Consider the following 12,676-nt stretch of genomic DNA (forward strand, 5'->3'; position numbering starts at 1 on the left):
ACTACTATAAGATCCCCGTGCGTAGAACGGGCACACAGCTAGTCAAAAATAAAATTAGAACTAACCAAGATTATTTAGCATTGATTGTGTATATTAAATGATAGGGACTAGGGGAAATATACAAACTTTTGTCATGATTTGAATTTCAACATCAAAATAAAATATTGCACAATCATGATATTTTAGGTTATTGACCTTTATTATGCATCCGGTATTGCTGTTTCAGAAGAGAAGCACATTGATTAATTATAAATTGATATTCCCGTGGTATTTAAGAAAATTAAAATAATTTAATTTTTTTTAAAATTTAATAATAATTTTTTAAAAATTATCTTGGTATTTTACTTGGGGTAGTGAAATTATGTAGGCTAGTGTAATTATCGCCTAATTGCCCTAATTAACTTGCCACAACATCAAATCTAGAGCCCAGCTTGGTGCATTAGTGATGACTTATTTTCTAAACTTGGCAAACCCGCAGAATGCCACTTAAGGCCAATAACCCGTTCCAAAAACGTAAGGAAATACAAGGTGAAAATAAACTTGAGATAGAACTCCTTGTGTTGTGAGAACCAGGAAACAACATAAACATAACCTCAAGTAAACAAGCCCAACCGTTTTGACATCAGTCCGGCTGAGCTAAAGTGTTGTGTGAAGATTTCGGCTTCTAGTGTACTTAATTCAAGCAACCAACTTTTGAAAATAGATGTTGTGAATTGTGATTTTCAAGAGAGAAAAACTGTGGACGTGGCTAATTTGAAATTTTATGATTCAAAATCACCATTTATGTTTATTTACACAGCTTTACAGTGTTTTATATGTTAAAAATGCATATGCAGCTTATTATTAAACGCGCCGAACTATCCGAATCCGAAAATATCCGACGTGGCTAATTTGAAATTCTATGTTTCAAAATTGTCATTTAATTGTCATTTTTTTATTGTTATTTACACAGATTTACAGTGTTTTATAGGTTAAAAATGCATATGCAGCTTATTATTAACCGCGCCAAACTATCCGAATCCGAACCTCCCATTATCCGATCCGAACCGAGCCTCAACTATCCGATCCGAAATGAAATTTCACTATCCGCACACCTCTACTAACAACTAACTCTTATCATTTTTTAAATCAGCCACATGGCTTTTTTAAACATGAAAACTATAAGGCATTCTGCTCAAACGATAACAATATAAATGTTTCCTGAAATACATACAATAATCAGTGTTTGCATCAACCAACTTAAACCAAGAACTTGATGAAGATCGAAGTTACACAGTTTACTGACCTGAAGAGTTAGAGGGGTGATGCAGCCTCGCCAGGGTCGTAGTGGAGGGGATGATGAGGGGATGTTTCCGCTGATGTCTAGGTTTGTTGGTAGCGATCGGACGGTTTCTATCCCTAGGGGGGAGGGGCACGGGGTTACCTGTAAAACCAACATACAATGATATATGACAAATACTTAAACACCATAAAATTAAAGCGATAACATAAATAGAAATTAGGGAGCTGGAAATACAGGTTATGTAGTTGGTTAATATATATTGTCTTTTTAAAGTTTAAGTTTATAATTACGAATGATAAGTATTTTAATTTCAGTTTATTGACTTTTCCTACAAAAAGTGTTATGACTAAACTACGTTTCGGAAGGAAATGAAACTCTCTCGTTTTCAAGTGACTTTTTATACTATTTATCTACAATGTGACTTTTTTGACTATTTATCTACAATCTACGTGTACACACAATCTAACCTAACCTACTTAAAGTTTTATCCCCACACAGTGACTACATTTAATATATTACATGACCTAAATAAACTATATCAGTAATATGATACACCCTTTCTCCCATTAGCTAGTTAACAACCTTTATCATGGTCAAGCAGTGGGAGTAATTATGATGTTTTATAGGGTAAATCACCAAAGTTGCAATAGATTTTGAACAGTAATTTTTACAGCAACGGGAGGTTGTACCTAGAGATCTCAATTCGGGATCCCGGTAGATTTTTTTATAACTAGAAATCCCAGGATTGATTTCTTTTAATCCCAAGATTAACGGAATTGCAAAACCTATCTTTATATTTATTATTTTTATGAGTCTGAGGAGTTTTAATTACGAGAAATAAATAAAATACGTCCAATAACACTTGAAACACATATACTGTTTATTTTTAGGACTATAAACCGAAATCCCGGGATTGAGACCCCTAGTTGTACCATTTTGTCTAGAACTAAAAGGACCACAATAAACTACATTTTCATTAAAAATCATTCATGCAATTTATGTGAAAATCTGTTATTTTTTTGCTATTTTATGGGGTTTAAGGGAAAATCATCTTTAAAAATCAGAATTTACAAAAATTTTAAAAACGCAAAGAGATACTATGGATTAAAGGGAATTAGTACCTACTCACATACTAAATTTTACCAATATCATACACCAGGTGTAGTCTATTTCTGTAGCTATGTAGGCTATGCATTCTTACACACACGCACACACATACATTTGGAGTTTATCAAGGCAGAAAAAACCAGAATAAAACATAAATAAAGCTTTCAAGGTTAAGGAGTAATACATTAGTTGGAAGCTTCATATAGCCGACACAACTTGTCTAACATAAAACTGCACTGTACCTTCTTTTTTGGAAGAACCGCAATCATCGTCAGTATCTGTGTCTGGTTTGTTGCAATCTGCAGGTGTCTGATGTGGCAGAGTGCTGCATCTGCAAGTAGCCATTCATAACTCATAAGTTAAGCTTGTTGTTCAGCAGTTTCATTGGCCTGTTATATTTTTCATTAATACAGCTTTCATACTATTTTTGTTAGTAACAATAGCATGATATGAAAAGTATTATGACATGATAAACTAATTAAGTGAATTTTAGCAAATCTCTCATAAAACCAACACTTTTAATTGTTTACCACAGTTTATTTCACTCAAACTTGCTGTATGGCAATATACTGTGGGGTAATAGTTCAGGTGCTCGCCGGGTCTTTACATAACAAAAGAAGGCTCTCAGAATTTGTTGTAATTCCAGATAGGGTTAGTTGCAACAAACACATTTTTTTGCAACAAAACATTTTTTGCTGAAAATAGAATCATGACACTCTAATATTTTCATTTTTTACTATTTAGTTTCGTTAAAGAGAATCTAAAGAAATTTGTTCCTTGCAACTCAATCCACAGGTATATCACCAGACAATCAAAAGACATATATATTCCTCAAGCCAGGCAAACAAAAGTTATAAATATTTGAAAATAAAACTGTTTAATAAACTTCTAATATCTTTTAGAAATCAGGAAAGCATTCAATTAATTGTAGGCTATAGGTAAAAATTATCAGATTGGCTTAAGTTGTGCATGCAAGGCACAAGTTTATTTGCAAGGCATTTGGATTGCTTTAAAACTGTCAGATATTGCAAACTTGATGATTATGCAAACAAACTGCTTATTATGTGCTGTATGCACATAATAAGGTTTCAACGTACTACATTATTCCAGTCTGTAGATTGGGTATACTGATCGTCTTTTAGCGAATTTCCCATATGGGGAATAAGCTATTACCGTAGTACTCATGGTAAGACCTGGACCCAGGACCGATTTAACTTTTATATTTGAGGTCCCTAGAGGCCAAAAACACCATCCGTTCATTCAAATTCATATATATATATGTGTGTGTCCGTTAGCGCGATAACTCGAGCAAAAATTATCCGACTTTAAAGAAATTTGGTACAAACATGTAAACCTACGTTTATACGAACGAGTTCGCGATCCAGCATAATTGGACCATGGGAACGGGGGTTTATGGGGTAAAAATAAGGTTTTCCCATTTTCGACCCTAAAAAAAAACACCATCCGTTCAAATCAAATTCATATATATATATGTGTGTGTCCGTAAGCGCGATAACTCGAGCAAAAATGATCCGACTTTGATGAAATTTGGTACAAACATGTAAACCTACGTTTATACGAACGAGTTCGCGATCCAGCATAATTGGACCATGGGAACGGGGGTTTATGGGGTAAAAATAAGGTTTTCCCATTTTCGACCCTAAAAAAAATTTTTTTAATTTCTTTGTAAACCGTTTTGTAGAGCTTAAAAAAAGAAATAATTTAGTATATTGAAGCGCTGTTGTATGCCTAACAGTCACGGAGAAAATTCAAAAATAGTGTAATTTAAAATTCCCATGTTATTCTTATGGAGGAAATGAAAATTGTTGTAGTTTACTTGTTTATGGATATATATTGATACAATTTGGCATCCTATACCATTGACGTATGGTCAAATAACCCCTTTTCACCATCCCTGTAGCAGCAAACCTAAGCACTTGTTAAATCTAATGTTATTTAAATAGGGAATAAATATGTCTTATTTATGGAAATATTTCAGTAAAAATGTAATCAGACAAGTTGAAATTTGCTTAGTCTGCAGGTTTGCTGCGGTGGGGGTATTTCTATATGTTATTCAGAAGGTGTTTTAATGTTTGGGTTGAAAATATATAATATAATCCTTCTAATATTATAAATGTGAAAGTATGGATGTTTGTGTGTAACTCTGAAACTCAATCACGGGAAAACTACTGGACCGATTGAGCTGACATTTTGCAAAGTGGAACTGATAGACTTGAGAAAAGTATAGGCATATTTTAAAATTGTGAAAATCCTATAGGGCTATGCCCCACGGGGGTTCAAATTGTCCATTTATTCTGATGAGTATTAAAATTTAAAAGGAATTAAAGCATTTTGCCAACTGTTTCAACTAGACAAGTTGGTTTTATGATATTTAATAATATTAAAAGGTTACAAGGTTTACCAACAGGGTGCAGCACTATTATTGTTTTTGCATATATGACAACAGCTAATTTAAAGCAATATTAAGCAGCAAAAAAAAAAAAAAAAAAAAAAAAAAAAAACTGTGATACACAATGAGAACTGTTAAAGTAGGATCGTTTACAGTTATGTTTATGTTTTTAATTTAGTAAATAGTTTATGATATTGTGCTAATGTTTGATAATTTACTTTTTTCTATTGTTTAGGTGCAGTGGTAGAACATTATGGCTATGTCGGATGTGTTATAAATTAGCATTCTGTAAATTAAAAGACCCAAGTCTTCTCAAACCATGCCCTCCCCTATTGCAAACACAGGGCACGAGTATTAACTACAATAGGCATTTTATAATAATACGCCAACTCCGAACGAAGGGCGGGTACTCTACTATACTATAAAATAAAAATAATTTAGTATGATAGAATTCTGAGTACCTTTATTTGTGTTCGCTGCCAAGCAATAAAGACCACCATAAATATAACCATTACATTAGGTAACGCATAAAATGTAATAGTTACAGTAGTATGCTGTTTATGACCCTGATTCCATATGTCATTGGCTTATTTTACTAACAATGCTGAACAAAAAAAATTGTAGAAAAAATACATATAATATTGAGACATGTTTCTATAAAACTAACCTGGAGCTGAGATCAGAGGCTTGTCTCGACACGGAGTTGGGAAGTGTGGAGAAGTTCTTGTTACCTCTGACCCTCGGCCTGACGAAGGGAACGGAGCGCAGCATACGCAGAGGGTTGGTGTCCTGCGCAGGCTGTTCTACCAGCACATTGTACGCAGCCTGAGCCTCGGGCGTTACACACTCCTGCAGGAGAGGGGTGGGGAGGGGGCAACTCAACAGAACATCACTACGACCAAACACTAGCAACTCAACAAAACCGAGAAAACATGCCAATCATGCCAATGTGTCGTGTATAAAACTCTACAGATAAAAATCACACATTTATAAAACTGTATCAAACCTACTGACTACGCTAGCAAGACTATGACTAGAAAGACTATGTTGTTGGTCTTTGTAGCTAGAAAATTTCATGCAATAACTGTATTTACAAGCAGTACAAGATGTGTTAAAAAATGTTATACACCCATTGTGAACTGACTTGTGTGACAAATTAGTAGTATTCAGGAAAGTTGAACATAAACCCAGGTGAAACAAGCAATAAAAAGCAATTAACAGCGGGTTTGTCGGAGACTGGTTATGGGGACTGAGCGGAAGGGACAGAAAAACAAGAACTTGTCAGTTGCCTCATCAAGCAGTGAAATATTGATTATACCTACGACTAACTACACTTGCGGCATATACTTACAACTCTAAGGTATATTATCTATAGTGAAATTTGTTCTTGAATACCAATTCAATAGTAACGTTTTTAGACTATAAACAGTGACTTGTTGATCTTTGAAGTCAGGAATTTAACATAAGCACTTAATGGCCATTAAGTATAAAAGTTACATTTGTTTAAATCTCTATAATAATTTTTAGATGGGTTACATTTTCAAAATAGTTTCAAACATCCTTTAAAAAAATATTCAAATGATAAAATTATTGTTTAAAGTGTCATTCAATTGTTACACTGAAATATAAAAATAGTCTTGAATGGTTGTTAAAAGACACTTTTTCAGTCTAATATTGTTAAAGGCACTAACACATTCAGTATTAAGATTCCCTTGATGTCCAATCAAATATTTAAAATCCAAAGCGAGTATTTAGTTACTTTTTCTTATTTCTATGAAATAAATAATGAATGCAATCGAGATACAAAGCAAAATGCAGATTTTAACACGGTTGTGGAAGATGTTAGTTAGTATTGATTGCTAAAATTTTGTTCGAACTTGGTGTGAAGTAGACAGGCTATGGAAGTCATCAGCGAATTCAGGATAATCATCAGAGGAGGAGGATGAGGATGAGGAAGGCCAGTGTCGACGAGGAGGATGGGACCTGGGAGGCTTCTGACCTTGGCAGATAGAGGACGGACGGTCAAACTCAGAGTCCGAGGAGCTAGAGTCGTACTGGGCTGAATAGTTGTAAGACTGCCGTCTCATGGCCGGAGGTCGCACTTTTCCTTCAGTTAGGGAGTTGGTCCTTGGGCGGAAGTAGACCTTAGGGGTAGTGATACTCGGGGAATTAGGGGAAGATTTAGTGCTCCCCCTTGACGACTCGCCGATCTTAGTCTGAGAAAGCTTCCTCCTAAACACGGGTGTTTGGGGAACAAACGGTTTTGACCTGTTGGAATACACATCAGTTCTCCTCAATTCTTCTTTTCTACCAATTGGAGATGACTGGTCAATGTTTTCTGCACTCCTTTTATTCAAATCTAGTGAGTCCAAATGTCTTTCCAATTGTTTAAAACTCAGTCTACTGGAAATCATGGATTCATTTTCTCTAGGATACTTCTCAGTATATTTTGACAGGCGCTCTGGAGACCGTGTTACATCTCTGATGCTCGGGTAGTTGGGTCCTGCGCGAGGGGGAGTGCAATTCAACAAAGATTTGTCCAAAGGTTTGAAACTCTGGTTAGGAGAATCGTCCAACTCCGGATATTTATCGAGAAATCTGGATAAAGGTTTTAACTCGGTTGTACACTCGACACCGTTTAACTGTTTACGCTCTGCTTCTTTATCTTCATTTCTAAACTCTGCTTCAAGTCTTTCTAATTCAGCAAAGCCGTTTGTTTTAAAGTCGCTTTCAAAACGGTCCAAGCCATTCAACTTGTTTGTCTTAATATTGTCATAGCTCTTTGCTGAAGAGTAAACATTCTCGTAGCTATTCTTGTTGAGATCAGTTACAGTGTAGTTACTCATTTCACTACATTCGTTTAGAGAGGACAGCGACAAACCTTTCAACGAGGCTGACGGTTCATAACCGCCGTCTTTCAGAGTAGAACTTTCGTTAAGATCGGATATAGAAGGACAAGCATCGAGCGTCGATGCCGAATCAGTTGATTGTGATTTGGTTATCGTCCCTTCATTGGAAATGAATGAACTACTCATGATATCATGCTTCTTGTATTTTCTTTCCAACATCAGTCTTTTCATTTTCCAATACTCTGGGTCGGTTTTATCCGCACTCACACACCTCTGTAACGGCTCGCTGATTTTTAGCCTCATGTCTAAAGAGGCAGAAACCGTATCAGCTTCTGAACTCTCTAGGACTTCGACAGAAGAGTCCAAACGAGGCGGACATCGTGTGAGGAGGTCCCGTGACCTCGCAAAACAAAACTCGGCACTCGCTTGGTCCCACAGTGGCAGACGGAACGGCGCGCCTCCTCTCAGTGACTCCAGACTAGTGCATGAAGACAACGATCGCAAACTACTGCATAGCGACTGCGCCAGTACACAACCATTACAATGGTGTCATTCCAATGAATTACCAACAGAAAAAACATCAAAATCGAGACAAAAATTCATCCGATAAAAATCATGCAGATAAGTAAAAATGATATTAAAAATAAGGTGAATTGGGACAGAAATAGGGAGAGAGAGGGAGGGGAAAAGTCAGATTTATGTTAGTAAATTCCCTAAAATGTAAAAACGTTAGTACATGCAAGTTTTTCGGCAGTTTAGTTGGCAACTATATGTAATGCTACGAATTTGAAAATAAATTAGAACAAGTTGTTTTTAATCTAAGGCTATGATGAATCACCTTTGTTTAGCAGGTATGTTTTGTAAACATTGAATCTACTTTGGAATTTACAAGATTTAATTACTTATAAAATTAGACAAAATGAGGAGATAATCTGGAATTTGCATTAATTTCCATCAGCATGTTATATCAACAGGAAAATGTCCCTGAAGCTTAAGTTTACATCTGTGTTTTTTCCAGTTTTTGGCCAACTGCCAGTAATATTCTGACTATGAACCGTTTAGTTAGTGAGTAATATTCATTTATTCTACAACTTGTTTTGAATTTTGCAACAAATCAAATATAAAAGCTAAGATTAAGAATATGTTACAAATTATTATTAAAATACAGCAATTAATTGATTGAATTTTGTAATGAACAAGAAGGTACAAGAACCATTATTTATTATTATTACTTCTTCACCTCAACGTGTAAAGTTCGCTTCAATAAAGAAGGATTTTCATTTCATTTCATTTTAATGTTATCCTCAGGTAGGTAAATCATTGGTTAATATTTTTGTAGGGCAAATGCTTACATAAATTAGAATACGCTGAACGGTTAAACCGACACCGAGTAGCACTAAATGCAAAATTCACAACGAGCCCCTTCTTGTTAAGGCTTTGTTCAGGACAGAATCGGTTGTAGATCAAAAAGTGTCATGGCAGATAATTTTTATGTTATGATTTATTTATATAAACTTTTCAGAGAAAATTTATAATTTTCTCTAATTACCCTACAAAGACACCAATAACCAAAATATCTCTCTGGGAAAACTTTATACTAAAGAATTACACCACCCTATACATCATCAAACAGAGACTTATCTTTTGTAACTCTTTAAAATAATATACTGTAATGCCTTAAAGGAAATTTTACAGTTAACGCAAGCATACCTGTATATCTGGGATGGAGGCAGCTTCATCGGTGAATGTCTTTCCCTCAGTGCGAGCATGTTGCTTGGAAGCAGCATGAGCGCCGGCGGTCGAGGGGAAGCGGAAGGAGAACTTGCGCTTGGTAGGGCTGGCAGGACTGGCAGGAACAGAGGGAGGTCTATCCCCCCCGCCAAGATCATTCATGGACCTAGCTGCCAGCTCATTGGCCATTGCAATAGCTGAATCTAACGTCTTCTCATCTGCCGCTGAAATAGGCTTCACCTGCATCAAACAAATATATCAATCGTTACTATCTTGTCTGATATACTGTTGATGTAGGCCTACATAGAATTTACTCTGATTCAGTAGGGTCATTGGCGTCAAAGTGGCCGGCTATGAGGGATTCTACTGTTCAACTTTAACTATTTTAAATTCACAAACATTATTTTAAACAGCTACAATTTTGAGAACCAGGCTATACTATAAAATATTTAATAACCTTAAAAATATCCTGTATTCGTTTAACAGATTAGACTAGTTTTCAACTCAACTATTTTCAACAGCTTATTACTAGAAACACTCACTGTACCTCTACATGCTTAACAAGTGTCGATCGTCACAGAAACATTGTCTGTATTGATTTGGTGGTAAAATTAACTTGCTCACCGTTGCTTGTTTCTTCTTATTCTTGCTGAGCGTGTTCTGCATCTCTCTGAGCTCATTGCGCTTGTTGACAGTGTCGTCCAGTGGTGATGGTGGCGGGGGAGGAGAGGCAGGGGGTCTGTTAGGAGGTGCAGGCGGGGGTGGCGGAGGACCCCCCAGACATCTCAACACTGCATCCATCTCATCCAGTAGACTGGGCCCCAAGTCAAACGGATTCTAACAAAATATGATCATAGTGTTAACTAAGACTGTTGACTTTTGGAAAGTGAGGTAGATATTTAATCTACGTGGACCAGTTGTAGCCAAGAGAACAGAGTTGAACGACTTTTAACAATGTGAGCTGCTGACAAAAATAGATTTTCACCCTCAGTTGGTGTGTAAAAAAGAGCAGATTATATTAAGTTATCCTTTCAATTTGGATTGGTTGAAAAGTTACTGTATATAACAAAAATCAATCATTGACTTAAGCTCAATCAGTTGATTGCTTAATTTAACAACTGCTTATTTTTATTCAAAACTTAATTTTAAAACTTTTTTATCAGGGAAATGGGATCTCTTCTATATAGTAAAAACTAGGACTCATGTTGGGTTGTGAACACTAAAGATTATTGTCTGTATTTTTTTAATAACTTTCCAGGAAAAACCAAACTTGCGAACTAAAGATTCATTTATTGAGTACCGATGAAAATTTGTAATAAGTTTGTGTGGACTGAAAGTGTATGTAATAATTTTGTTTTAACAGTTTTCGGATATTTAAAAATAAACGGTATCAGCATTCTGACACATACTTTCTCCCATAAGTTTGTCAACAACCTTTATCATGTGTAAGCGGTAAAGAGTAAATATACGGAAATGGGATTTATACAAATTTGTTCACAATTTAAAGGACTACATACTAAATTTTTATCAAAATCTTTCGGGCCATTTTTGTGAAAATCGGATTTTTCCGTTATTTTATGGGGTTTTATGGGAAAATAACATAATTTACAATAACTTTTGAACCATAATTCTTACAGAAATGGGATTTGTACCATTTTGTTCAGAATATAAAGGACTATAACATACAAAATTTTTATCAAAATCGTTCGGGCCGTTATTGGGAAAATCCTATTTTTCCGTTTTTTTATGGGGTTTCATGGGAAAATTCCCATTAAAAATAAAAAAATTTTAAAATGAAAAACTATCAAAGTTTTAAGGACCATAACATACTATGTTAAAATAAAACCGGATTTTTTTCTAAAATCCTATTTTTCGTTATTTTATGGGGTTTTTATGGGAAAATAACATAATTTACCATAACTTTTGAACCGTAATTTTTACAGAAATGGGATTTGTACCATTTTGTTCAGAATTTAAAGGGCCACAACATACTACATTTTTATCAAAATCGTTCGGGCCATTTTCGAGAAAATCCGATTTTTCCAGTTTTTTATGGGTTTTTATGGGAAAATCCCCATTAAAAATCAAAAATTCAAAAAAATGAAAAAAACGCCTGGAGATACCATGGATTAGAACCTACATACCAAATTTCATCGAAATCGGACCACAGGTGTAGTCCCTAGCTCTGTACACATCCAGACACACAGACACACACACACACACACACACACACACACACACACACAGACATCACTTTGAAAACCACTTTTTTGGGTCCAGGGGGACCCAAAACGGATATATCCACTCAAAACTCAAACTCGAAAATTTTGACGAAAACAATACTTTCTCCATATACTATGGTATAGGGGGAGAAAGTAAAAAACTACAAACAGTAATACGAAGTTGCAGTCAATTTTAAACTCTTAGCATTTTAAAATCAGATCAACATGAAAGCTGTGGTACATTGTGCAGAAATTTCCCTAAATCTGCCTCAGCTGATATGGTGTGGTAAATCTATATCTCATGAAGAGATTTAGATAATACTGACCCAGTTCGGTCGTCAGTTTTCAAGCCGTGCACGCGCTCTAAATGTTTTCGTGTATTCGTGTTTTTGTGTGTCCGTCCTGTACATATATGTGTATTATTTATTCAACCCCTGACGCAATGCAAATGAAGAAAGTTCGTGTTAAATGTGACAAGACTATAGTTTACTGTACCACTACGCACCTGACAATGGAGTCATCTCCGAAACGGCCGTAGTGAAATATTACCCCTGATTGCGTTGACGGTAAGAACCATAGATATTATTATTATATTTTCACCCAATCTGCCACACTCAAGAATATAAAAATAAGAACAATATTGATTAAGTTTCTCTTTTCAAGGGAGGAGGATATGGATGAGAGTTATTGTTGAAAACAGTGATGAAAGCGATAATTGTATTTTGAAATGGTGGTCCAGCTAGGCATTTCAGGCCCAAGAATAAGAGACGAGTATGAGAGACTGCTATACCTTTAATTTCATTTGTTCATATTGTAATTAATTCTGTATTGGAATTTTAATTTCTTTTATTTAGTCTGCGACACTTACATCAAACCTGGGACTGTCTGGGGATGTCTCCTCATCACTAATCTCATGGTATTCATGGTCAGAAGTCAGCAGCTTCTTGGTCAACTTGTTTTCTCCCCACTCACAGTTCAGTCCTGTAGTAAAATACGTAAAAGAAATGTAAAAATACAGATAATAAATATCAAATAACAATTTCTTTTACCATTTCATAAGCAGTTGATATTTATG

General features: G+C 35.4%; 1 protein-coding gene across 3 annotated transcripts in view; it reads right to left on the bottom strand.

The window, feature by feature from the left end:
• Positions 1-12,676, bottom strand: part of LOC128993582 (activated Cdc42 kinase-like) — a 60,172-nt gene that overhangs the window by 13,208 nt on the left and 34,288 nt on the right. The window contains exons 15-20 of one of the 3 annotated variants that reach the window (XM_054417565.1): positions 12,470-12,582; positions 10,004-10,216; positions 9,359-9,619; positions 5,467-5,648; positions 2,632-2,720; positions 1,286-1,423 (exon numbers count right to left, since the gene is read on the bottom strand). In XM_054417565.1, the coding sequence (XP_054273540.1) occupies positions 1,286-1,423; positions 2,632-2,720; positions 5,467-5,648; positions 9,359-9,619; positions 10,004-10,216; positions 12,470-12,582 (996 nt within the window). Of the gene's footprint in view, positions 1-1,285; positions 1,424-2,631; positions 2,721-5,466; positions 6,049-6,350; positions 8,168-9,358; positions 9,620-10,003; positions 10,217-12,469; positions 12,583-12,676 lie in introns of those variants that run through there. The other 2 variants (XM_054417564.1, XM_054417563.1) reach the window with 2 other exon arrangements.

This window comes from Macrosteles quadrilineatus, unplaced genomic scaffold (genome assembly GCF_028750875.1).
Source record: "Macrosteles quadrilineatus isolate MER2022 unplaced genomic scaffold, UCM_ALF_1.0 Scaffold_4__1_contigs__length_99947679, whole genome shotgun sequence".
Classification (NCBI taxonomy): Eukaryota; Metazoa; Arthropoda; class Insecta; order Hemiptera; family Cicadellidae; genus Macrosteles; species Macrosteles quadrilineatus.